Genomic DNA, 24,851 nt, shown 5'->3' with positions numbered 1-24,851 from the left:
AAATAAATAATTAAAAATTTTTTTTATTTTAATTATTTTAAAATTTATTATTATTATTATTTTTGTTTTTAATACCATTCCCATTTATCAATGATCCGCTTACCGCTGCCTTAACATGCGCACTCACCTCTGTTAACTTCGCATGCATAACATCATCAATAATAAACAAGCAATCAGAATTTCTTTTCATTTCGATTTCAGTTTATTCTGTTGCTTCTCCTTATAAATCAGTTATTCCACTGTAATCTGACTCACAAATTTACACAAATTTACACAAATATCACATCATAAGAATAGAAATAAGTATGCCAATAGATTCATTAAATGGAGACTAAATATCTCGTTTGTAATTTTGTTGTTATTTTTTTTCACATTTTTCTCTATTTTCTTCTCTTCAACTAATGCAATGCAAGTTTTTTTTGTACAATATTATTTTGTACGTATTATATACACACATGTGTGCGTGTGTGTGTATGCATATTAATTTGACTTATAAAAATAATGTTTTTCATAGGCAAATACATTTGTTTTTGTTTGTTTGGTCGTTATTTCTTGTCTTTTGCTGTTGCTGTTGCTGCTGCTACAGCTCTTATTTTTGTTGTTATTATAGTCGCAATTGTTGTTGTTGTTGTTATTGTTTAAGCGCCTCTGTGTGTGACGATACACGTGTTCCGTACTCAACTGTGGGCTTTATGGTCATATTAAGATCCGCGTGACTTTTGTTGTGCGCGTCAAGAGTTTGTTTTGCTTTTACTCAAAGCTTCCGCATGCTGCAGCAGCTGCAGCAGTGAGTAGCAGTGCAGCAGCAGTAGCAGCATTAGCTACAGAGTAAAATACAGCAGTATTTTATATTAGTTGTATTTATTTGTTATTCTGTTATTGTAGTTGTAGCAGCAACTGCCGCTGTAACTGTTGCTGTTTTAATAGAATTTTTTGGGTAATGCAATGTGAAAATTGATATTATTTTTTGACTGATTTTTGGTTTTGTATGTGTGTGTGTGAGATATATACAATAAAAGGAATTGTTTTAATTTGTGAAATTCAACGTTTGAAATAAAAATAAGTGCTTTAGAAATTATTTTTCATTATTATCAGTTATTAAGTTAAATACATTGTAAGTAATTTTAATTTATGCATATGGATATGCGATGTAATGTGGGTCATTAGTCAGTTGATTTATCAGTATTAAATCCATTAATAAATTAATTTGCACAAAATGTTAGAATTTTATTTAAAAAGAAATATTTTTTCAAGTATTATTTTTATTTATTATAATATATACTAAATACATTAGATAAGATATACCCTGCATACATTATACTATATTAATTTTATCAATAAGAAAAGCTGTCAACTAAAAATAAATTGCATTCATTTTAACTAAATAGATCACAAACACAGATCTCCAAAACAAAAGTTTTTAGATTAGCAAACCTGATAGGATAAAGTCTTTCCGGTATACCCACGGCGTATCCCAAAATATATGAGTAACAAACAGTATAACACTGTTTTAGGGTTAGAATAGGGCTCGAGTTAAGAAATCTACAACCGAGAGAACCGAATTTTTGTCAATCGAGGAATAAGGGCTTCAGTATACCAAACAAAAATAAAGGATTTAGGATAAAGGATTTAAAGGATAAAGGATTTAAAACAAAATTACACTAATTATAAATCTCTAGGTTCAACTTCGACCAACGTTTCATTAATGTGAGAGTAGTAGACAAGTAGTACACAAGTTGGTTAAGGAAGATATGTCAAGGGAACCATACAGATCGGAGCTAATATGATTGGCAAGTGTTTGCAAAAAATGCTTTAAAAGCTTAAGTAAACTGAATTATACCAACTATAAAAGCTCTTACATGGGAAAATCTTGCTACACGAAGTTCTTCCTCCCGAAATACTCCAAGATGAAAAGGAAATGCCTATTAAATAAGAACAGTACAAATTTAAAAACAATTATTGGAGTAATAACTGGTGCTTAGCTTTTGAATAAGCATAAAGTGCAGTGAAAATTTACAGAAATCGTTAAATACAGACTATGTATCGAAGATATGATGTACATTCCTACATATTCTTGGAGAATGTCGAGTTCCTATAAATTATAGAAGATGAAATAAATATAAAGTACTGATTTTTGAATCAGAGTGATCAAATGTGGAGCTGGAAAAGAATAAATCTTTTGTGGATATAGCTGAAGTAAAAGAAATCCTTCTGCAACTATAGAAATGGCATCCCATTTTCATCCCTGCTCATCCCTGCCCAGTCACAGACGAAAGCTGATTCGGAGTTGATACACAACAAGAAATTGGAAGTATCTATGTTAATATCAGTTCCAACGGGACACTGGACTATTGGACAAGAAAATTTCGATATTATTCTTTCTAAAATCTATAAAATCAAGTACACAGAGACCCATGCTCTTGTCACATTTTGCTGTTCTTTTCAATGAATTCTAAAGAATTGCGAATGAAGTGAGAAAATAGTAGTTAAAGTATGACATTGAGACAATTTTGATATGACTGTCTGTATAATATGGTTCTAAGGATTATATATAATTAAGGAAAGTGGCAACATTTTTGATATGTCGTTATTAAAAATTAGGTATATTTAATATACTAAGTAATTCGTTCTAATTATATAATTCTAGGTTAATTTAGAACTTTAGACATAATAAATTTATTATTTTATTTGCCACCATTATTTTCATTAATATTTGATAACAATTTTTTTTTATGAATTGTTGAAATTATTTATTTGTTACGATATAAAGAATGCATTTGCACTTCATTGAAACAAAACTGTCAGTCATATTTAGCTACAACAACAACAACAATAATAATAATAATAATAATATCAACCAGCAGCAGCAATAAAATAAAAACAATAATTTTTCAATTTGTTTAATTCTAATTTTGTTAAAAACTTGCTTGCTGCTTCCTTCCCCTATTTTCTAACAAATTTAACATAAACACTGTTAGAAATAATTTTCTATAATTTTCGCTGCAAACAGCAGTAGCAGCAGCAGCAGTATTTTGTTTTTCTTTTTGTTTCATATGCTGCCTACCCATAAGCCCCCAATGCTAATGGAAGTTACCAATACAAATACAACCTATGCGCTGCCGCTGCCGCTGCCACTGCTTCTACTGATATATCAGTTGTAAATGTAATTTGTCTTGCAGTTGCAAAAACTCTGTCGTCACTGTCGCTGTCGCTGTTGGCGTGCTCTGCTCAGTGCAGTTGCTGCTGTTGTTGACTGCGGCTTCTACCCTTTTGGCTTTGCGCAAAATACGGATTGCAAAAAAGCGAAAAAAATATGTAAACATTTTCACGTTTGAGTTCAGTTTTGCAGTTAGATTCCGATTGACTGTGGGTCGAACTGAACTGTATCGAGCGTTGAGGCCGGCAATTGCTAACATCGCGTTAACTTGTCAAATTGTTTTTCTGCGATTTCATTGCGAATCGGTCGCGTCTAGCAAATTCTTATTGCTTATCTGATATATGGAAACCAACTAGAAATTAATTATTTCACGGATTTTTATCGAAACAAAATAGCTTAATTATTTAAAAACAAATAAACAAACAAAAAAGAAAAAAGAAAATATTATATCAAAACAGTTTTTTGTGTTGGATTTTTGAAATTAATTTTACTTATTATTATAATTAAATTTATTTATTTTGCAAAGAAAATTTTGCAAAATTTTGTGTTAACTAAAGAAAGAAAAAAAAATACATTTACATTAAAAATTTAATTAACATTAAAAAAAATAAATTATTGAACAAAAAAAAAAATACAAATATATTTATGCATATATTTAATTAACTGTGCTAGTGTTAAAAAATAAAATTAAAATATAATACTATATTTATTTCCAAATAAATAAAATTTGCTACAGTGTATAATTGTGTACAAGTGTTGAAAAAATATATTTTATTTTATTTAAAAAAATATTTATTACCTTGACTAAAAAAAATACATTTAAAAAGTTTTAAAAAGTGTTAAATAAATAAATTTTGGTTAATATATCATTTCTGGCGGATGCAATTACATCAACTTCCCTATAACAGCAAGCAAAATAATTTTCAAAAAAAAGTTTACTTCTATAAAATCATCGTCAATAAAGTTATGGATCTCATTTCAGTTTGAATTTGATTTATAAAATCAAAAAATAAAAAATTTATTAAAAGTCCAAGCAAAAATATTTCATCACAAAAAACAAAAAAAATTGCTGAAAAAAAGAAAAATTATTTTTCTTTTTTTTCTCCTCTCCACTTACAAAAATACTTCGTTTAAGCAAAAATTAACAAGAAAAGGTATTGAAACGTGACTATGAAAATGTTTAATTATAATATTTAATATATTAATAAAAATACATTTCATTTGATTTATATGGAAAATACACGTAAAGTACCTGAACTTAATTAGAGAAATACAAAACTTGCAAATTTAAATGAAGCTGTCAAATATTTGTATTTGTGTATAAAATTTTATTTTATATATGCATTATAAAAAAAAAACAATTTATTTTAATTACAATTTATATGTATTAGAATTCATGAGAGAATATTGTGGTTCAAAGAATTTAATATATATATATTATATATGATACATTTTGCATTATAAGTAGAAGTAACCAATTGGACTTAGAGAAAGGAAATAAAGAAATAAATGTACTTTTCTTCTTTGAAAAATTCATTAAAATTAAATATTGTTTATTTTAACTACACTTAACTACTAATATAAATAATTTAAATTAATATGAAGATAGTTTTTTCGAAAAAAAAAATTACATGATTAAATAATAACTATTATAAGATTGTTTATCATCCAGCGTCATCTCTTTCTCTTACATAAAATAAAAAATAAAATAAAATAAAATAAAATAAAATAAAATAAAATAAAATAAAATAAAATAAAATAAAATAAAATAAAATTCGATAAAGTAAACTAAAATAAAATAAAATAAAATAAAATAAAATAAAATAAAATAAAATGAAATAGAATAAAATAGAATAAAATAAAATACAATAAAATATAAATAAAATAATAAAATATAAATAATATAAAATATAAATAAAATATAAAAAATATAAAATGTAAATAATATAAAATATAAATAAAATAAAATACAATAAAATAAAATAAAATAAAATACAATAAAATGAAATAAAATAAAATACAATAAAAGAAAATAAAAATGAAATGAAATAAAATAAAACAAAATAAAATAAAATAAAATAAAATAAAATAAAATAAAATACAATAAAATACAACAAAATATAAATATAAATAAAAATAAATAATATATAAATATAAATATAATAAAATATAAATTATATAAAATATAAATAAAATAAAATAAAATTCAATAAAATAAAATGAAACAAAATAAAATACAGTAAAGTAAAATAAAATAAAATACAATAAAGTAAATTAAAATACAATAAAGTAAAATAAAATAAAATATAATAATATACTATAAAATAAATTAGAATAAAATAAAATAAAATACAATAAAATAATATATAATTGAAATAAAATAAATAAATATTATTATTATTAAAGCAAAATTAAAATTGATATTTAGTCTAATAAATCCATAAGTCTCTAGAATCTAAGAGTTCATATAGAATTTTATAGTCATATATACTAAAAACAAATAACAATTATATATAAAAAAATTAATTTAAAATTATTTAAATGAGTTTTTGAATATTGTATATTTTTCAAACTGTTTTGTTGTAAAAAAAATATAATAATTAGTTCAAATGCAGTAAAAACTTGATTTAAATTAGTTATTAAATATATTATTTATTTGTTTCTAATATGCAAAAATGAAAATAATTTGTTTTGCAATAAAAAGTTGATTTTAATTATTTTTTAAATATATTTAAATATATTTGATATAAAAAATTGAAAAAGATTTAATTGTAATAAAAACTGGAACATAATTAATTTTTGAATATCTTATTATAATTAAATTGGAAATTGGAGTTTAATTAATTTTTATATATTATACTATTATTACATATATAATACAAGAAAAACTAGAACTAAATGTATTCTTGCAGTAAAGTTAACTTAACTAATTAAATTTAATTTTCTGTTATATATATTATTTAAATATTTTTAATAGTAAAAAATTAAACCAAACAAAAACATTATTAACTGTTAAGTAAAACATTTTATAATTATTGCCTCCATACCTTCTAAGGGAAAGGCTCCTTATTTAGGAAATAATGATGAACCAGTGATTTACATAAGAAATCTGAAACTTAATATGAACTCAAACTAGAATATTTAAAAGCAGTGGGTTTTCTGTAATTCTGTGTAATTATTTTAATATAATAATCAATATTTTCTATTAGAATCTGAATGCGAATTGTCCTTTTAGGTTTTTCAGAACTTTTATTCTTTTTCATTATGTTTTTAACTTGAACATGATTTTGCGTGAAAAGTCGAAACAAACTTTCTTTTTCCCGATCTCAGTGCCCATATCTGTCATGTGTTATCCATGAATTGATTTGGTAATTCATAATATTTTTTGATATATGATATGATTTTATCAAACCAAAGCCACAAAGTACGGTTACTTTTATGGTTGGAATTTAATTTATAGTTTATTATTTTATTGTCCGGAACTTTTGGAACCATTTGTATTAGATGACCTGACCAATGAAACCACAGGGATTTTATTATATTGTAATTTGGATTATAAAATATTATTTTATTTTATATATTTTTTAATTAGAATTATAATTAAATCTACGAACTATATAATATTATGCTATATATTTTTTAACAGAACTATAATTGTAATTATTTAACTGGAATTACATTATTGGGTTAGGTATTATTCTGTAATATAGGTATAGTGTATTTTTTGGTGAAAGGCTTTGTCACGCATAGACAATGTTATTTAACGACAACTTTTTGATATATAATTGACATTCCCATATATAAATCCATTAAAATTTATATATTGTTCGGTATAACGGGCTTCGAACTAAATTTAATTTAACAAAAATATACAAAAATACGGGTATAGCTTAAACTTTATAGCAGAATCTGATCTGAAACTTTGACAATTATAAATTTTTCATTCTATTTATTTTTAATATAAATTACACCGTTGAATGTATATTGCATATTAAGTAATATAATAATATTTATTATTATTTATATGTATTTATTAATATTTATATATATTTATTATTTATAAATATAATAGGCACAAAATGTAATTAAATTAATCTTTATAATAAAATATTGCTAGGCATTCTTTGGGAAACCATATTTCTCAGCTTGAATTCTGAACTTAAAAAAAAGTATTTTAAATAAATTAAAATAAATTGTATTAATTAATAAATTGTATAAATTTTTATAATAATTATTATAAAAATATTTAATAAATGAAAATGATCTGAGAATTTTTATGACGTCACAGTTATGTAAATACTTTTTCTTGTTACACATACGAAAAGTTCGTCAGTTTCATTTGGCATTACATCAAACATTCTAAAAATAATCGATGATAAAGAAAACTAAACATTCATATATATTTGACATTATATGTATATATAGAAATTCAAGCACATGAATCACCACCGCTTCTATGTTAATTAGTTAGAAACCATAAATCATGACTTAAATCAATCACACTTCATTTCGATGAGAACAAATCTAAAGCTTGTAATGAAAGCACAAAATTTCCAGATGTGGGCACACTGAACACCATCAGAATACCATCTGATTACGGAATATACTTAAACTTATATATCCAATACTATATAAAAACGATTTAAACATTATTTTTCCAAATAATCTGTGTTCTTAAGAAAAGTGTACAAATAAAATGAAAACAATTTTTGCAACTTATCTGCAACTCTTCTTATTAGTCAGAAAGAATAATTTAATAAAATTTAAGGTAGTAAATACCTAAAGAATTTGAATAAAAGAATATTTAAAACTATCAACTAAAAAATTCTTAAAAAGAAATTATCGTAAATTACTACAATAGAGAACTTAAACTACCGAACGTAAGGTTCTTTAGCAGTGATCATGTCTTCAGAGGCAAGCGCCTGCTCCGGATTCTTTCAAGAATCTTTAAATCAATATTTTCAACAATTGAATGCTAATGCCGCAGCTATAAATATCGGAAGCAACGGTGGTAGCGGTGGTGGCAATAATAGTGATAGCGGCAATGATAGCAACACTACAAGTGGCTCAGGTATTGATAACAACAATCGGAGTAGTATGAGTAGTAATGAATCAACAAAGTCAACAGTAAATGGACAATGGAATAATAATTTACAACAACCGCATCAACAACAGCAACACCAACAACATCATCAGCAGCAGCAACAACAACAACAACAACAGCAACATATGCAACAACAAGTGCAGCAACAACATAATCATCAGCATCAACAACATCAGCAGCAACAACAACAGCAACAGCAACAACAACAGCAGCATCATAATCAGCAACAACAGCAACAGCACCACCATCATCATAATAATAATAATAATCATCAACAGCAGCAACAGCAACAACAACAACAGCAACAGCATCATCATCAACAACAGCAGCAGCAACAGCAACAACAGCAGCAACAGCAACAGCAGCAGCAACAACAACAACAACATCAGGCACAGTCACAATTATCCGCTTTAAGTCATTCAATAACACAAAATCTCAATGCTTCATCGAATAATGCTGCCGCTGTGGCAGCAGCTGCTGCTAACGCGGCTGCTGCAACAAATATGCATTCAATTTTTGGTACTGGCAATTTTCATTATAAAACAAATAATTCGTGGAGCATACCGACATTATCATCATATCAGCGTATGTATAATGAGAATTCTCATTATCAACGCAACTTTAACTCAAGTGACACAGCAGCAGCAGCTGCCGCCGCCGCCGCCGCCGCTGCAGCTACAAATGCACAAAACAGTTGCAATGCAAATCTAAATACAAATGTTAACAATGCAAATGCTGCAGCAGCTGCATCTGTGCAACACGTTGCAAATGCTGTTGCAGCAGCTATTGCCAATGAACATCAAAATCATATACACAGTTTAAAGGCACGATTCCCAGCAACAAATTCAGGTGAGTTCCGAACCAATCCAACAATTGTGGGGTTCTATTCAATGCTCAAGGAACAAACTATCATCTAAATCTTAATGAGTGATTATCTGCTAATTCTTAATAGTTGATAAATTTAAAAAGTCGATAAAAAGTTACTTATACTTTATTAAATACTGAAAATATATTATATGTTGCTATTTACAATGGTTGGGTAGGAATGTTATGAGTCCAATATTTTGTTGGCGAAATCTTCGCTTTATTGTTCAAATCTTATTCAATCATATCAAAACTATTTCTGTTATGTTTTAGTTCTCGATGAAAGCTTAAACTATCATTGATATTATCTATTAGAGATATTTGCTATTATATATCAAGGAACATAGCACTTCAAATACTTTCACAGCATGTATCATTCGTTTAGGCCATATTTCGGATTCCGTATCTACTCTATCATGTTAACTAAACCAATAATGTTGTTAATTTTAGCGATATTGATGGACAGATATTTAAGAGAAAATGAATGAACTTTTTATTGCTATAGTTGTGAGTCTTCTCTGTGAGTCAGTGGTGTTAATGCTTATATTCGCAATTTTAGACAGATATTTATAGGAAAGTGGACTTACTTTGTACTGCCATATCTGTTACTCTCTTCTGTAGGTCGGTGTTCTTAATACTTATATTGGCGATATAGAATAATCTGTTCTGAGTCAGTGTTCCAATTACTTATATTAACGATATTAAACAAATATTTGAGACAGTACAGTACATCCACTGTAGTTTCTACTGCCATATCTGTAAGTCTCTTCTTTGGGTCAGTGTTTTTTGTACTTATATGTTATTGGCGATATTGGATTGAGGGCAGTAGCTGTTAAAAACAGCCTTTAATTCAATGTGTCTCAATGTGGCGCATATACCCTACAATGGGCAATTCAATTGTTAAGGTGGGCAACATTCAATTACTACTAACTTTATATTATTAACTTTAAAGTAATGATGATCAAAAAGTCTAGAAGATTGTGAACTTAATTTGTTTATGGTAAGGGTGAAGGACTCAGTACATATTTTGTCATTCAAAAAGCGACAAACGTTTGACTGATTTACTTATCTCTCCAAAAACTGCTTGTGTATGATGTGCAGATAGGTGTCTATACGTTTAAAAACTTTAGCTGGGGTATTTTAATAAGAAAATTGAGATAGTAATTGCTCTAATCGGTCGAAATATATATCTCTGTTTGACAGAGCTAGCGGGACTGTGGAGTGCTCTGGAGAGTCTCTGGAGAGCTATCGGGACTGAGTATTTGTTCCACTCCACTAGGTATTTGTTCCACTAGGCCAGGTTATATGTGTAGTTTGATAAATGTGGTCTTCGTGCCATATTTAGCACACTATTTTCGAATATTGTATACTTATAGCCAATTTGACTAAATTTGAAGAATTTCCAGCATCTGAATTAATTGATGTGTTGAGAAACTTAGGGGCAATCCAGGTCAAAAGTAGATAACATCAACAATTTTAGCATTATTTTTTCTTTACGTATTAAATACTATATATATATATATACTAGTATATAAATATGCTATATATATATTTATATTATTATATAAAAACAATATTTTGTATTAACGTTTAGGGTATTTTTGTATGTATTTTATATTAATTTTTAAATTTTATATTTACATTTTAAATTGTATAAAATATATTATCCAGGAAAATACAGTTTAAGATTTTAATTACAATGAATTGATTTAAAATATTTTTATTGTATAATCTATGAGTTCCACTCCTAATTCCTATTAAGAGTTCAATAAAAACCACACCTCTATTATATATTTTTTTTAAGATTTAAGATTTTGTGGAATATTAATTTATTTGAGAAAAATAATTATAAGATCAAATAAATTAAATTAATTATCTAATACTTAAAGAAATTCCTCTATGCAAATTGCTTAGTTTGGGGATTTTGTAATTTATAATTGAAATAAATTATAAATTAATAGAAGATTATTCGTTAAATACTATATGTCATGAAATTGTGTCATTCAAGACTCACGTGAATATGTCAGTCTTTTTTTATAGATGTAATGAATAATGAGTATTCTGAAACTGTTTTTTACCCAACTAATTTGTATTTTATATTATACATAGGAATAGAATATATATATGTTTAAATATAATTTAATTTTTCCACTACTTCATATACTTGTATATACTTGTAAAAAACTAATAAGGGCACCTTCCTCACTTATCAGCTTTGCTAGTAAAGATTCTGTTTTATTTTATTTTTTTTTTGTTTTTTTAGTAATCTAATAATTGAAATGAATCTATTTCACCAAATCATATTATTTTACAATTTTATAAATTTAATAAAACAGTTGTTTTTAAGTTGAAATAAATTTTTAATAGCGCAAATGCCTTTACTCTAACCTTGCCTCGATGAAACGGACTAAGTCATTGATGAAAAAGTCTTATAGGAAATAATTATATATATATATATACATCTGATATAAAATGAAATTGAATATTTTACATTTCCAATTTACGTATAGTGAAAAAATATTATTTTAATAAATAGAAGATTTATGATAAAAATAGAACAGAAATGGTGCGATAATAAATTGTTCACCCATAAATTTTTTTTTTAATAGTTTGACTTACAATAATCTTTATTGAAGAACAAAACGTTAGTTATAATGTTGAAGCGTTTTTTAGCCAGTGCACTTAAGCACTTTAACTCTTTCTTAATACTTCGAATTTTTAAAACCCCTCTTTACGCCTTGACTGGATTATTGTTTATCACTTCATCAGACTAAGCAATAATTGACCTCAGATCTGCATACCTCCCCGAGCAGCCTGTAACCATTCTGAGATTTGATAACGCGGTGTTGGTAAGTCCGTCGGTTTTCGCAAATAACTTCAGGGCTTTATCTTTTATGTATTTTTTGATGGAATCAATCTTGAGGTCCCTGAGGATGTGTCTCATTCCATCTTGAACTTTAATTGTTTCTTTATGATTCGATAAGTAATGATACATAAATTTCATTTTATTTATTTTTTCTTTTTTCCATTAAAACTGTCAGAGTCTTTACATTTTAGTTAATTCTTCTCTAAGTTCTTACTCCAGTATAATAATTTTTAGTTCAAAAATGAACTATATTAGTCAGCAGACAGATTCTTTTGAGTTCTGTATAAATCTTCTTTTCTATATTAAACTAGATAACCTTTTGTTGACATGAGTGAACTGAATTTATAGTATTTCTTAATCACTATAAAGAAAAGTGCTTTAGAACAATACTAAAAAATTTCTTGGAATCATATTATTTTTCATCATAACATATAGATGTTAAGTACATAGTTTTTGCGAAAACATCACATTACATTAGCCAATTCAAATTAGAATCTTGGAAATACAGAAACTCTAAAATTGACTTCTATCTGTACTTTAAAGTTCAGCCTTATGATTTATTTGAATATCGATAATTTACTCAATAATTAACTGTGCTAATCGCACATATATTCGTGTTGTTTTGTAATATTGATTACTTCAATATACAGTTTTTATGATATCCGATATCTCTTAGCGTTTATATATATTTGTTTCTTTTAGTGATAATAGTCTAAAGGATATTAAGTTGTTTAACATCATTTACTAAAGAAATCAACTAAGACCCAAGTTTATATGTTATTTGATAAAGGCTGGACTTTAACAAAAATAATTAAATAATTAATGTTCCTCTCTCAATCTTTATATATATTTATATATTCTATACTTTTAATTACAATAGTCCAAAAGGTATTAAATTGTTTAACATCATTTACTAAAGTATATGAGTTAAATATCGAAATTGACTTAAAGACTAAATCAAAAAAATTAGGCCTCAATTTTGGTATTATAAATCGAAGTTTCGCTTAAATTCAATATAATATTAACAAAAGTCTAAGCATTAAATTCAGTTTACTGAGAGTATGGTATTTACTTATATTCATATATGTAAATACACGCAGTCATATTTTTAAATAGAAACAATAACAATGCAATAATATTCTAAAAAACAATTAAAAAATAAATAAAATAGTAAAAATTATAGGACAGAAAAAAGTGGGATTATAATTACACAATATATATACATATATATTATATTATTTGAAAAATATCTTTCTGTTTTTTAACTTAACTTGTTCTAAGACAAAACTGCATATAAGAAGTGTATATATAGATAAAATTTAATATTATCTGGCGCTCTACTATTATTTTATTTTGTTAACCTCTTCACCTATAAATATTTGTAGTGTACACACTTGTGTGATTATCGCTAATTGAGATATAAGATATATTAATTTAGTTATGTTTCATTTAATCAGTAATATGATAATAATTTCTTTTTATTTTTTAACATTTATTAATATTTTGACTGAAAATCATTTAAGTATATTAGTATATTCATATATAAAATTATTTTTTATCTTATGCTATACATTTACTTTTTATGTCTTGTTTCATCTTTTGTTAATTGAGATATCTTAATGTAAACACCTGTGTAATTATCGCTAATCAAAATATTAGGAATTCTCATGATGTGGCCAAAAGCGAATTTCTCGAAATACGTATAGAGATTTACAAAATACAACGTACGAAATAAAAATTTAAATTCTAAAAAACAAAACCGACTTTAAAATTTTCTTATTCTTATGTGTCTTACAGTTAATTAAATTAAATAAGTTAGAATCATTGAATTTTTAATATTTTTTTTCTAACATTAATTTATACTTAGAATAAAATTCATATAATAAGTATATTTAAACAAAAATATAGTTTTTATCTAAGGCCATATCTTCTTGTTTTATTTTGTTTCATTTTTCGTTAATTGAGATGTCTTAATGTAAACACCTGTGTAATTATCGTTTATTGAGACTTGATATTAAAATGTCTTAAATTAAATTAAATTAATTTGAATCAGTAGTATGAAATTCTTAATTATTCATTTTTTCTTAAATTTAAACAAAAATATGGTTGTGCCATACCATCTTATGTTTTGTTTTGTTTCATTTTTCGTTAATTGAGATGTCTTAATGTAAACACCTGTGTAATTATCGTTTAATAAGATTTTATGCTGAAGTGCTTTAAACTAAATTAAATTAAATTAATTTAAATCAGTAGTATGAAATTTTCTCTTTTTTTGTTATTAATTTTTCCTTAAATTACAATAAACATATATCAAGCAATATTTCTTAATAATTTTTTATGGTTATCAAAATTATTAGTCATCAGTAGAGGCTAATGCATTTTGGCGCTAGTCTAGACTTGATAAGCATATAGTAGGACGTTGTCAAATAGTGCCACCAGCACTATGTATTACACTATCTGAAATGCACTTATGTGTATATAGGTATATGTATATGAATTTTTTAATATAGGCATATAAATAAATGTCACCAATAAAAAATAAACAAGCTGTGAACTTCATATGTATACGTATATATGTATATACCTATGTATCTGAAGTGGAAAAATATTGGAAAGTACAAGCCTTTAGTTTTTTAGTTTAACTTTTTTTTTATTTATTTTGAGAAAATATAATAAATATATGTGCATAAATCTTAATAATATAAATGAACAACAATTCAAGTTCAATTATAAATTCTTTATTATTGTTAATTAGTATTGAATTTATTTGAAATGCAGCAATAAATTGAAGTGCAGCAAGCAGCGCAGTCGGCGGCACTGCAGAAATAGTGCACATGACACGACGCAAAGTCAATGCAAAAAGGCATTACGCGTTCACACGTGATCACTGCAAACACTTGTAAACCTTTTGTCAGACTTGCAGATAAAATTAAACATTGTAAGTGTCGGCGCGGTAGATACGGATAGGTAAATATTTTTCAAAAATATCTAATAATTATAATGTAAAAATATTTAACAAAAATAACAAAAACAGCTTAAAGTATCTAATAGTAGTATGTGACGTTCTGGGACATTTGCAAATTGCACTTCTATTTTTGCACTTGTTAGCTGCTTTATCGCATATCTCATATCTCAACGAATGTATCTATCTACGCTCTTTGTATCTTTGTATCTACGCTGTGTATGTGTGTATCTGTGTAACTGTGCAATAGTGTGGGGGTTGCCATTATGGGGACTACGACAATTAATAATTTATAAGTCATACATTAGTACTAATATAATATTGTTGTTGTAAATTTGTTTTTTTTATTTATTTTTGGTTTTCTTTTATATTAATTTATTTATTTACCTACTTTATGGCAAAGCAAATATGACGTTTAGCTTTAAGTATTTCAAGCTCAGTGTGAGAGAGCGGAAAAAAAATTTGTTAATTGTTGTAGTTTGTGTATCTAATACTTAAGTTGATTTTAGATTGGAATTTTTCTAAAAGCTGCTATTTCACAATTATAAAGCAGTGCTGTAAAGCGCAGTAAAATTTATCTTTCGAGTTCATTTTGCTGCGTGGAAGTGCAGCGCCTTTGAGTAAAAACTAAAGGCAGATTTTTTCTCATCACGGATCATATTTTGTTTAACTTAAATTTAAAAATTGTTTTTACTCAAATATTTAATTTCATATTTTGTATTTTTAAAATTTTTATTTATTTTGCTGAAATGTATTTATACTTCCTTTGAGTTTGGCATAGAAAATATTTGACATTTGCCTAATTGCAAATGACTCGAATCCATAAATTCAACACAAAATTTAATAACATCAATCGCAATCGCAATAGCAGTCGTGTATGGAAAATGTATCTTAAAAAAACCATGTGAAATAAAAATTTCGTGTTGAATTCGCGATTTTTTCTGGTATCATTACCGTGGCATATGTGACCGCAAAATGCATTTTTCAGCACGAGCTTTTTATAAATTGAGTTTCTAGTTTTATTTTGTTTGCAATTTCATATCTTTTTCTTTGCATTTGTGTCTCTATGTGACTTAAATGTATCTATGTGCATTTTAAAATTGAAATTTCTCATTGAATTTTGTTTTCCATATTAGCGCAGTGGTGCACAAAGAAATGCACTGCCACTGCCACTGCCTGCCTCCTTGCCTGTAATGAACTTAATGTTAATTAATTATTGATTTATTTTCCTGTATGAAATTTTGAATATTTATAAATTTAAAACTTTATAGAAAATATTTTTCTTGAATAACATACATATATGGAACATATATGAAACTAACGTCACAGAATATTATTGAGTTTATTGAACTGCAAAGTATTCACAGTCTTCTCCTTCGAATTCTTTTAATAATAAAACATATAGTTTCAATGCTGCCATAATAAATGAAATATACATATGTATAGTATTTTAAGTTAATCAGAATATGCAATGATTGTGAATATATTTTAGGTCAAGTTAGGTTTAAGTACAAATGCATACGTCAGATCGGTGGCGTGGCCAGAATTGTGCCAAGTAAGAGATTGTACTAGAAAATATATTTTCTGATAGTATTTTAGTAATGTATTATCTATAGATTATGTTGTCAAGTCAGAAGATATATGTCCTAATCTCTCGCCTCCTGCATACATTACTATATGTACTTAGGTTTAAATATAAATGCATATGTCAGATCAGTGGAGTGGCCAGAATTGTGCCAAGCAAGTGGTTCTACTGGAACTGCCTAGTGCTATTTATAGATTATATTGATGAGAGAAGTTATGGCCTTATCTTTCTCCTCCTGCATACATATACTATCAGACTCTATATAAACCGCCTAATACTTGCGTTACCTCACTATACTATGCCTGCTATTACTTTTATTGATTGCTCCTATGCGAAAAAATTCTATATGTATTACTAAATAAAGCGCGCCTTTAACACTTCAACAAATTAACTTTGTTTCAAAATTTTATGAGATTTTCGATATCAGTTTCTAATAGTTTTTCGGAATAGTACTAGTTTTTTGAGTGCTGCAACAGCGTATTATCGTAGCTTATAATGTCAAAGTCAAGATCTAACATCAAACACCTTAAGGAGAAAGACACTTTTGCCCTAATTTATTGATTATTTTTATGTGAAGAAATTTTTCTTTATGCATATATTTCTTATTAAAAAGGAACCTGCAATCAATTAACTTTCTTTAACAATTATATGATTTCCCACATAAGTTTCTGATAGTTCTTCGGGGTTCTCGAATAAGAGGTTCTCAAAAACTGTAGCACAGCTGGGTGTCGACAGCAGGTATAAGCTTTATGCATATATTTCTAATATAAAAGAAACCTTCAATTAACAATTATAAACTTTTTTTAACAATTATTTGACTTACCACATTAGTTTCTGATAGTTCTTCGGGATTCTCGAATAAGAGGTTCTCAAATGCATTTTTCAGCATGTATTTATGTGCGTTCTACATAAAACATGTATTTAATATTTAGGACATTATTTCATCATTATTTTTATCTTTTATTTTACCTAGAGTTTATTTAACTCCTGTATCTATATCCGTATTATTAAATTATATATTACAGAGATGTTTCGAAAGGTAGTGAACTACAACAACAAAAATTCTTTTTATATTATTTTTAATTAATTGAATTTTTGACGAACAGATTTTTAAGTATTATTAAATACCTATCATCAGTGGTCTAGAAATTATTTCTTTTACTTAATTATTCATAAATAATTTTTTTCCGAGACTGCAAGCACCCAGTGTTGAAGTCGTGAACCTGCCAAATTTGAAGCTATATATTATATATATACCTTTATCTCTAAAAATATTGATCAGCTTTATTAATTAATTGAATTTTTGACTGACAGCTTTTTAAGTATTGTCTAATAGCTATCCTCAGTGGTCTAGGAATTATTTCTTTTACTAAATTATTCGTAAATAATTTTTTTTCGAGACTGCAAGTACCCAGAGTTGAAGTCGTGAACCTGCCAAATTTGAAGCTATATATTATATATATACCTTTATCTCTACAAAAAATTGATCAGCTTTACTAATCTTGTACACTTACCAGCCGATATTTTTTCTTCGGTCATTTAGTCATTTCAATGATCAGTTCATTTACTCTTTAGTCGGTTTCATTGATGTTTCTCTCCTGTAGATGGTCTTCGTCACATAAAGCATCTTCATTTACTACTTGCATTTATCTCTTTTTCAAACTATTTACGAATATTATCAATAATATTTATTTTGATTTGAAAGTTTGCAATATGTGCGATTATTATTGATTAATAAAAACATTTTTATGCATTTATAAAAAAAAAATTCAAAAAGATATTAAATGAAAAGAATTCACTGGAAGAAGATAAAAAAATTCGCAATTTTAAAATAATTTCAATTAACATTTCTTTTATTCACTGCTGTTTAACATATTAACACCTCAGTGTAATACTAATTTTCATTATTAACTGTTCTCTAATATGCATAAAATAATAATATCTTTTATCTTCTTTTGCTCCGTTTGAAGATGTAAAATTTGGAATGCTTAATTTATTCATAAAATTCATAAAATTCATAAAATTCATAAAATTTCAATTAAAGTGAAATGAAACGAAATCAAAAGTTGTCGTTTTTATGCTAATTTGGGCGTTAATTTAAATTAAATTCAAATAACTCCGAACTAAAGACGTCAACTAAAATAGCTCTGTAGTAAAAACTTTCTTCTGGTATTATAAAATGTCTCATACACAAAAGATATGTATACACAATATATTATATACATACATATATATGTATTTTCTTTTAGTAATTACAGTTTTATATTTTTTTGTTTTTATTATTGCTTTGTAATTTGTGGTTTAAAAAGCTGGCGGAAGTAATTAACAATTTGCAACATTTGGTTTTGTTTCTTTATTATATTATATATTATTTTAATGTTTTTACAACATTTTATAGATGTTAGTTTATATATATAAACATGTATATATATATTATATATATACACAATTATTTATAATATAGAGAGTTAGAAACCTTTTATAAGAAGCTACTAAAATTATTCTTTAAAAACTTCTTGGTTGCTAATTTAACCGAAACATATTTTAGTACATACAGCAGCAGTTGTAATTTTAGATACTTAATAGTAACTATATATATCATGACGAGCATGACATATTACCCTTACTTTGTATAACAAAACAAAATCTTCGGAATCTCTACGAGAAGAGTGGTCTCCGGACAGTAATCATACTGTGTATATACATAACCCTAACATCACGCTATCTATTGATGGTATAAAATTTACCCCGCGTACAAAATAATAATGAACTCATGTCAAATAAAAACTATACATGTCGATTCAGTCGAAAAATATATTCGATATATTCATATATATATAAAAATATATCTTTATATAAAAATATATAAAGATCGTGCACTGAAACTGTTCAATATAATTGACAATTACAATAATTCAACACTCAGCAACCTAAAAATACAGCGAAATCTGATAAACACAGGCAGATACAGACACATCAGTTCCATAATATTATCTCCGTCTTCATCCCCGTCTTCAGATATTCTAAGGACTTAAAACAGTCCACAGATATAATAGAGTTAAGGTGATGAATCACCAACTCAGATATCTGCATACAGTTACATTTTGGAAGCCTTAGCTTAAAACCAAATATATTGTACCTATATTGTATATGAGAATTTAGGTAATGAAACTTCTGGTGATATGACAGGTATCGCTGATCACTGACTTCTGCATGGTAGCAACGAGGTATTGTGAGAGTCCAAAGGTGCTCACATTTGTACAGAGATGTTTCTCAATTACGCTTATTATTATTTAGCGCTTATTATTATTGGAATGGTCTTCATTTCCTTAAGGTTCCAGTTTCGTTTAGTTTCCACTAAATCCATTAAGAGCTTAAGGAGTCTACAGAAGTTTTCCACTGCTTTCTATTTTGTGCTATTGCTCTCAACTCGTTAAACGATTTGCCCGTCTACTGCCAAACTGTTCTTCTCCAGGTCATTGCTGGTCTGTCTCTGCGCCTAGTCTCCTGAGAGTTTCAAGTAACTGCGGTATGCGCGAAAGCAGCCATACTTATTTCTTCTTATTTTGGTTTTTACGTTTGTTTGGTGCGTTATTTTTCATAACTTTTCATTTAAATCGTTCTAGGCCACCATATGCCTAAAAATTTATAGTTACTGTCTTGGTTCTTCACATCGATGTGCGTCGTTAATAATTTTATGACGAAAAAACTAAGAATCAAAGAATCAAACAAAGAGATGTCCCTAAAGACCACAGATAAGGAATTTATCAAAGTATTTGTGATAATTATAATAATAATGACTTCTTCGAAACGAATTATAAACGAAGAATCAAACAATAATAAAGTTCCCAATAACCACATATAGAGAATTTATGAAAGTATTTGTAACAGAACTTACCCGATTAAAAATCAAATTTATCGATTTAAAAATTTTGTCACTATAATCATTTTATCTATTCGAAATCATATGTTTCTTTATATCATAGGACTTAAAATTAATTAATTTCATATAATTTTTTGAATATATGCATATACGTATAATCACCTAATTCAAAGTCTGCTAAAAAGAAAATACAAATAATAAACTAAAAGCTGTTAAAATAAAATACATATTTGCAATAAAACAATTAGTACATTTCTTTATAATTCTCATTAGGTTTGATTTTCAGTTTCTATTTAAATCATACATTTGATGTCACACAATTGATGTACAACTTTAATGAAAAAATTGTAATTTTGCATTCAGTATTGTATAAATTCTTTCTATTGCAGTGCATTATGTATTTTATATAATACAAGAAATTATGACTTTGTTATATATTGGGTAAATTTTATACCCAATACTACTACTCGATTAGACTGTTGTAGCTAAAAGTGAAATTAAGGGGGTGGGGGGAAAACATTTTTAAATACTCCACTCAATTCAGCTACAGCCTTTAACAACTGCATTGCATACCATGTAATCTATAATATTCAAAATTTGTTTTTTCCTTTATAATTCTCATTCAGTTTATTTTTCAATATCTATTTAAGTCCTACATTTGATGTCGACAGCATAAAAGTTTAATGAAAAATATAGACTACTTTTTTATGACAAAATACGAAATCGTGGTCTTGTTACGAAAGTTGTATTTTATATTATATAAGAAATTAATTATTTGTTGATTTATGAAATGGAACTACGTTTTCAATTATCATAAAATATGTTTCTCATATAGAAAAGATATTAAGGAAAAAAATTTCGACTTGTATATCAGAATATTGTGTACCAATTGTGAGTTGAACGTTCGACAGATTTCAGATAGACCGCCTATGGGTGCTTAGTAGTGTCATTTGGGTTCTTGTTATAATTTGTTTTAACTTTTAATAATATAGTCGAAGGTTTCCTGGCCAAGAGTTATGTCATTTATTTATAATAACTGACTAGGAGTTAGTTATTTCGATATTTTATAACTAATTGTCATATATTTATTTAAAATATTTTTCTTCCTTATATTAAACTTTAAATAAATTAAACGACTTTGTTGTCCTTTAAAATTTCATGAGAGTTCTTACTTTGTATTAATTTATGACAGTTTGTAACAAATTTTACCGGACCTGTAGTCCAACTCTTAACTGAAGTTGGGTGTTGTTTGATAGGTAGGTATGCATACGATTAAATTTGGTGTCTTCGGCATGGTTTCCACTTGAAAATTTTTTCCTGTACCAAAATTGGTTTAAAAAGGTACCATTTCTGTAAAAAAAGGTCCAACATTTTTTTGGACCTTTTTGTTTTTTCGTTCTGTGTTTTTCATAGTGTTATAAATGAACAAAATATAAAATAGTGCAAAGTTGCATTTATAAAAAAAATTAATTGGAAATATCCACAATAAAGTTGGGTCGTCAAAAATGTACCATTTTTGGAATATGAGTACCAAACGAAAAAAAAGTACCAATTTTGGTACTAAAGTACCATAAGTGGCAACCGTGGTCTTCGGTAGAGGTTTATGGTCATGGATAGAACAATTGAATATATCGCTTTTTGACTCTCTTGAAATAATATAAACAGTTATGTTTCTGGGAAATTTGTTTTTTTTTTTGAAAATTTCATAAAGCCGATTATGGATGATATAAAAAGAATGTTTATTAGATGTGATTTGAAGATGGAATAAGTCACAAGTATAGTTGATTCAATAAGAATGTTTTATTATAGTAGAAATGGTTTGAAGAGGCGTTGAGTCCCTACTTGCTATCACTAGTGCTGGGCCTATGTGTGCATAAGTACTTTGATGGTTGATTCTGCCATAATACTAATAATAAACAAAGAATTATACAACAATATAATTTTCGACACCATTTAAGAGGTAGATAGCTCTATTGTCTACCATATATGTTTGTTTATTTAGAGAGACAACTTTACGATTTTCTGTACCGGTTAATTTTTTAATTCGCTTTTAGTATTTAAGCATGTTATTTTCTATTATTATTTATTTATAATAATTTTATTTTATATTATTTTAAAATATATACCCTTCAGTTTTGTAAGTTATTCATTTTGAACAAAAACAGTTGATATTTCCTAACTTTCGTTTCACTTTCCTTGCGCTGATTTTCAACGCCAAATAAAATTCATACGAAATTCGCCTCTTTTGGGTCTTGACTTGAATCATTACTTCTTTAAAAATTTTTGGCATTTCTTTTGTATACTTTTTTTTGTTTTTTTTCCCTATTTTTTGGATACTAAAAATCCAGTTTTAGCGGTATGTAAGGTCGTGCTGAGCCAAACACCAAAAAACGTAAAGTAAAATATGTAAAAGATGTATGTAAGATACACGTTAATGAAAAGATAAAAATGAAAATTATCTGAATAAACCTAAGACAAATGTAAAAAATAAAGAAATAAAATAAATTATTGATATGAGGAAGTGAGTGTATCTCGAAGCAAAGCATCACATCACATAGTATCGCATCGGATCGGATCACAGTACAAAATATCACATTGCATGACTACAAGCGGACAGTCTGTGAGTCTTGGCTAAGTCGGCATTCGGCATTAGTGACGTTGTGCATATGGTTTTTGAACGTGCGCCAATCAAGCCATGGGCGAATATCTAAAAAGACAGAAGACAGTGCAAGCTTAAGATTGCATAGAGATGAGAGGAGAGCAGAGAAGATAAAATAAAAATTCACTAAGTAAAATTGAAAACTAAAATGCTTTCATTTTCATTTGAAATCTTATGCTCACTCTTATCTCTAGTAGCCACACTACTCTGAACAGCGCATTGGAGCGCAACTCAGCTGAAGAGTATGAGTCTGGCTTACTGTCTCCAGAGCTGGGCTTACTGGCTGGCTGCATATACATATGTATGCTTGACTATTAGCAAAACTCGTATTGTGAAGAATTATGATGTTCACTGTCTTGTATCTTGTGTCTTGGGAGTTGTATTTTTTAATTATATTTTATTTGTCGTATTTACCGCTATTATTTGCGTTTATTTGTTTGTCTTTGACAAGAAAATGTAAATTTTGCAAAGTTTTTTTTTTTTTTAATAATACGTTGGTCAATTTTAGTTAAAAACATTAAACACGGCCAGTTGTCAAATATTTTCTTATACGAAATTTTGGGTGTAGGTGGTGACTATCTGGCTGCAGAGAGTCGTGTAGGTGAAACTTAAGTTTAATGCAAAAATCCAAAAAAAAAACTTTTTTAGTATAATATTATCTTTTTGTATAGTGTTTTCGGAAAAAGTGAAAATCCCAAAATGACCTTTTACAGACGCGTATCTTTAAGTTTGACACTTGGCGTTGGAATCGAGGTGTGTTATTTAATGCTATGGTATAACTAAATTATCTTCTACGAAAACAAGCATTAACACTTTTTCATATAATTTTTGACAATTTCATTAAATTATTTTTATTTTATTTTAAAATAATTAATTTTACCTTTTCTTTTTTTTTCAGGTAAGGAAATTTGTCATGTCGTAAGTCATTATTAACCGACTGCATTAATTCGATTTTTACATGAATTTCACTTGGTAAGCCTTAAAATTCAATTTATTTTTAGTTGATCTCAGTGATTTGTAAATTTGAATGTTAGTTTTCTGTTACAAATTATGTGACATTTAAAGACGTGTCATTAATTTATCGAATTTGGCGAATCGTAGGAATAAATTAGACACTATAAAATTGCAAATTTGTGCTGATTTTGAGTGAAAAATTAATTTAAATATGATTTATAGCGTCTGTTTGGACAGATTTGTATTAAAATTAATAGATTTAAATATTTAGTAAATAAAAATAAACAAATCTTTGACATTGTAATAAATTGTAATGTAAAGAGGAGTTTCAAATAAAAAATATATGTGAAATACAGTGTCAGTTAATAATTACAGTTTTTGTAAATGAAAATCAACTAACTTAAAAGTCTTATTAAATGAAAAAAATTACTACAGTAATTTAGTTAACTAAATCATTATTTTAATCGCCCACATATCAGGCAGTATATAGATACTGCCAAATACCAATAATCATTTATTCAAAAGGTATTCTATTTTAATTATCTGTGTTGCTCACTTTTTTAATCTACTACAAATACTTTTTCTACAAATACTTTATAACGCACAAGACTACAACGTTGTTGCTGCAAATTTGCTTTTGTTTTGTGCGTATATGTCGTATGTACGATATATGTATGCAGTGTTTGTTTTCTCGACGCAATCGTCCATTAAACTTGATTTAAAAGTGCAAAACTGACGTAAAGAAGAAATTGTCATAGAATAAAATAAAATAAAATAAAAATAATAAAAATAAAATAAAAATAATAAAAAGATAAAA

At 26.8% G+C, this 24,851-nt stretch overlaps 1 protein-coding gene across 1 annotated transcript; it reads left to right on the top strand.

Moving 5' to 3' along the window:
* Positions 1 to 7,462: 7,462 nt before the first annotated feature.
* LOC119673500 (GATA zinc finger domain-containing protein 10-like) lies at positions 7,463 to 24,183 on the top strand. Its single transcript, XM_038084796.1, has 2 exons — positions 7,463 to 9,110; positions 23,979 to 24,183. The coding sequence occupies exons 1-2, from the start codon at positions 8,060 to 8,062 to the stop codon at positions 24,011 to 24,013; spliced, it is 1,086 nt and encodes a 361-aa protein (XP_037940724.1). The 5' UTR covers positions 7,463 to 8,059; the 3' UTR covers positions 24,014 to 24,183.
* The last annotated feature ends 668 nt before the right edge of the window (positions 24,184 to 24,851 follow it).

This window comes from Teleopsis dalmanni, chromosome 1 (assembly GCF_002237135.1).
Source record: "Teleopsis dalmanni isolate 2A chromosome 1, ASM223713v2, whole genome shotgun sequence".
Lineage (NCBI taxonomy): Eukaryota > Metazoa > Arthropoda > Insecta > Diptera > Diopsidae > Teleopsis > Teleopsis dalmanni.
The sequence above is the reverse complement of the archived record's forward strand: the minus strand, read 5'-3'. Positions and strand labels throughout refer to the sequence as shown.

What these genes read in the sequence shown, in the direction of transcription:
- LOC119673500 (XM_038084796.1), top strand. Translation starts at nt 8,060, where the DNA reads ATGTCTTCAGAGGCAAGCGCCTGCTCCGGATTCTTTCAAGAATCTTTA. An exon ending in ATTCCCAGCAACAAATTCAG is followed by an intron (nt 9,111 to 23,978) that starts GTGAGTTCCGAA and finishes TTTTTTTTTCAG; the next exon opens with GTAAGGAAATTTGTCATGTC.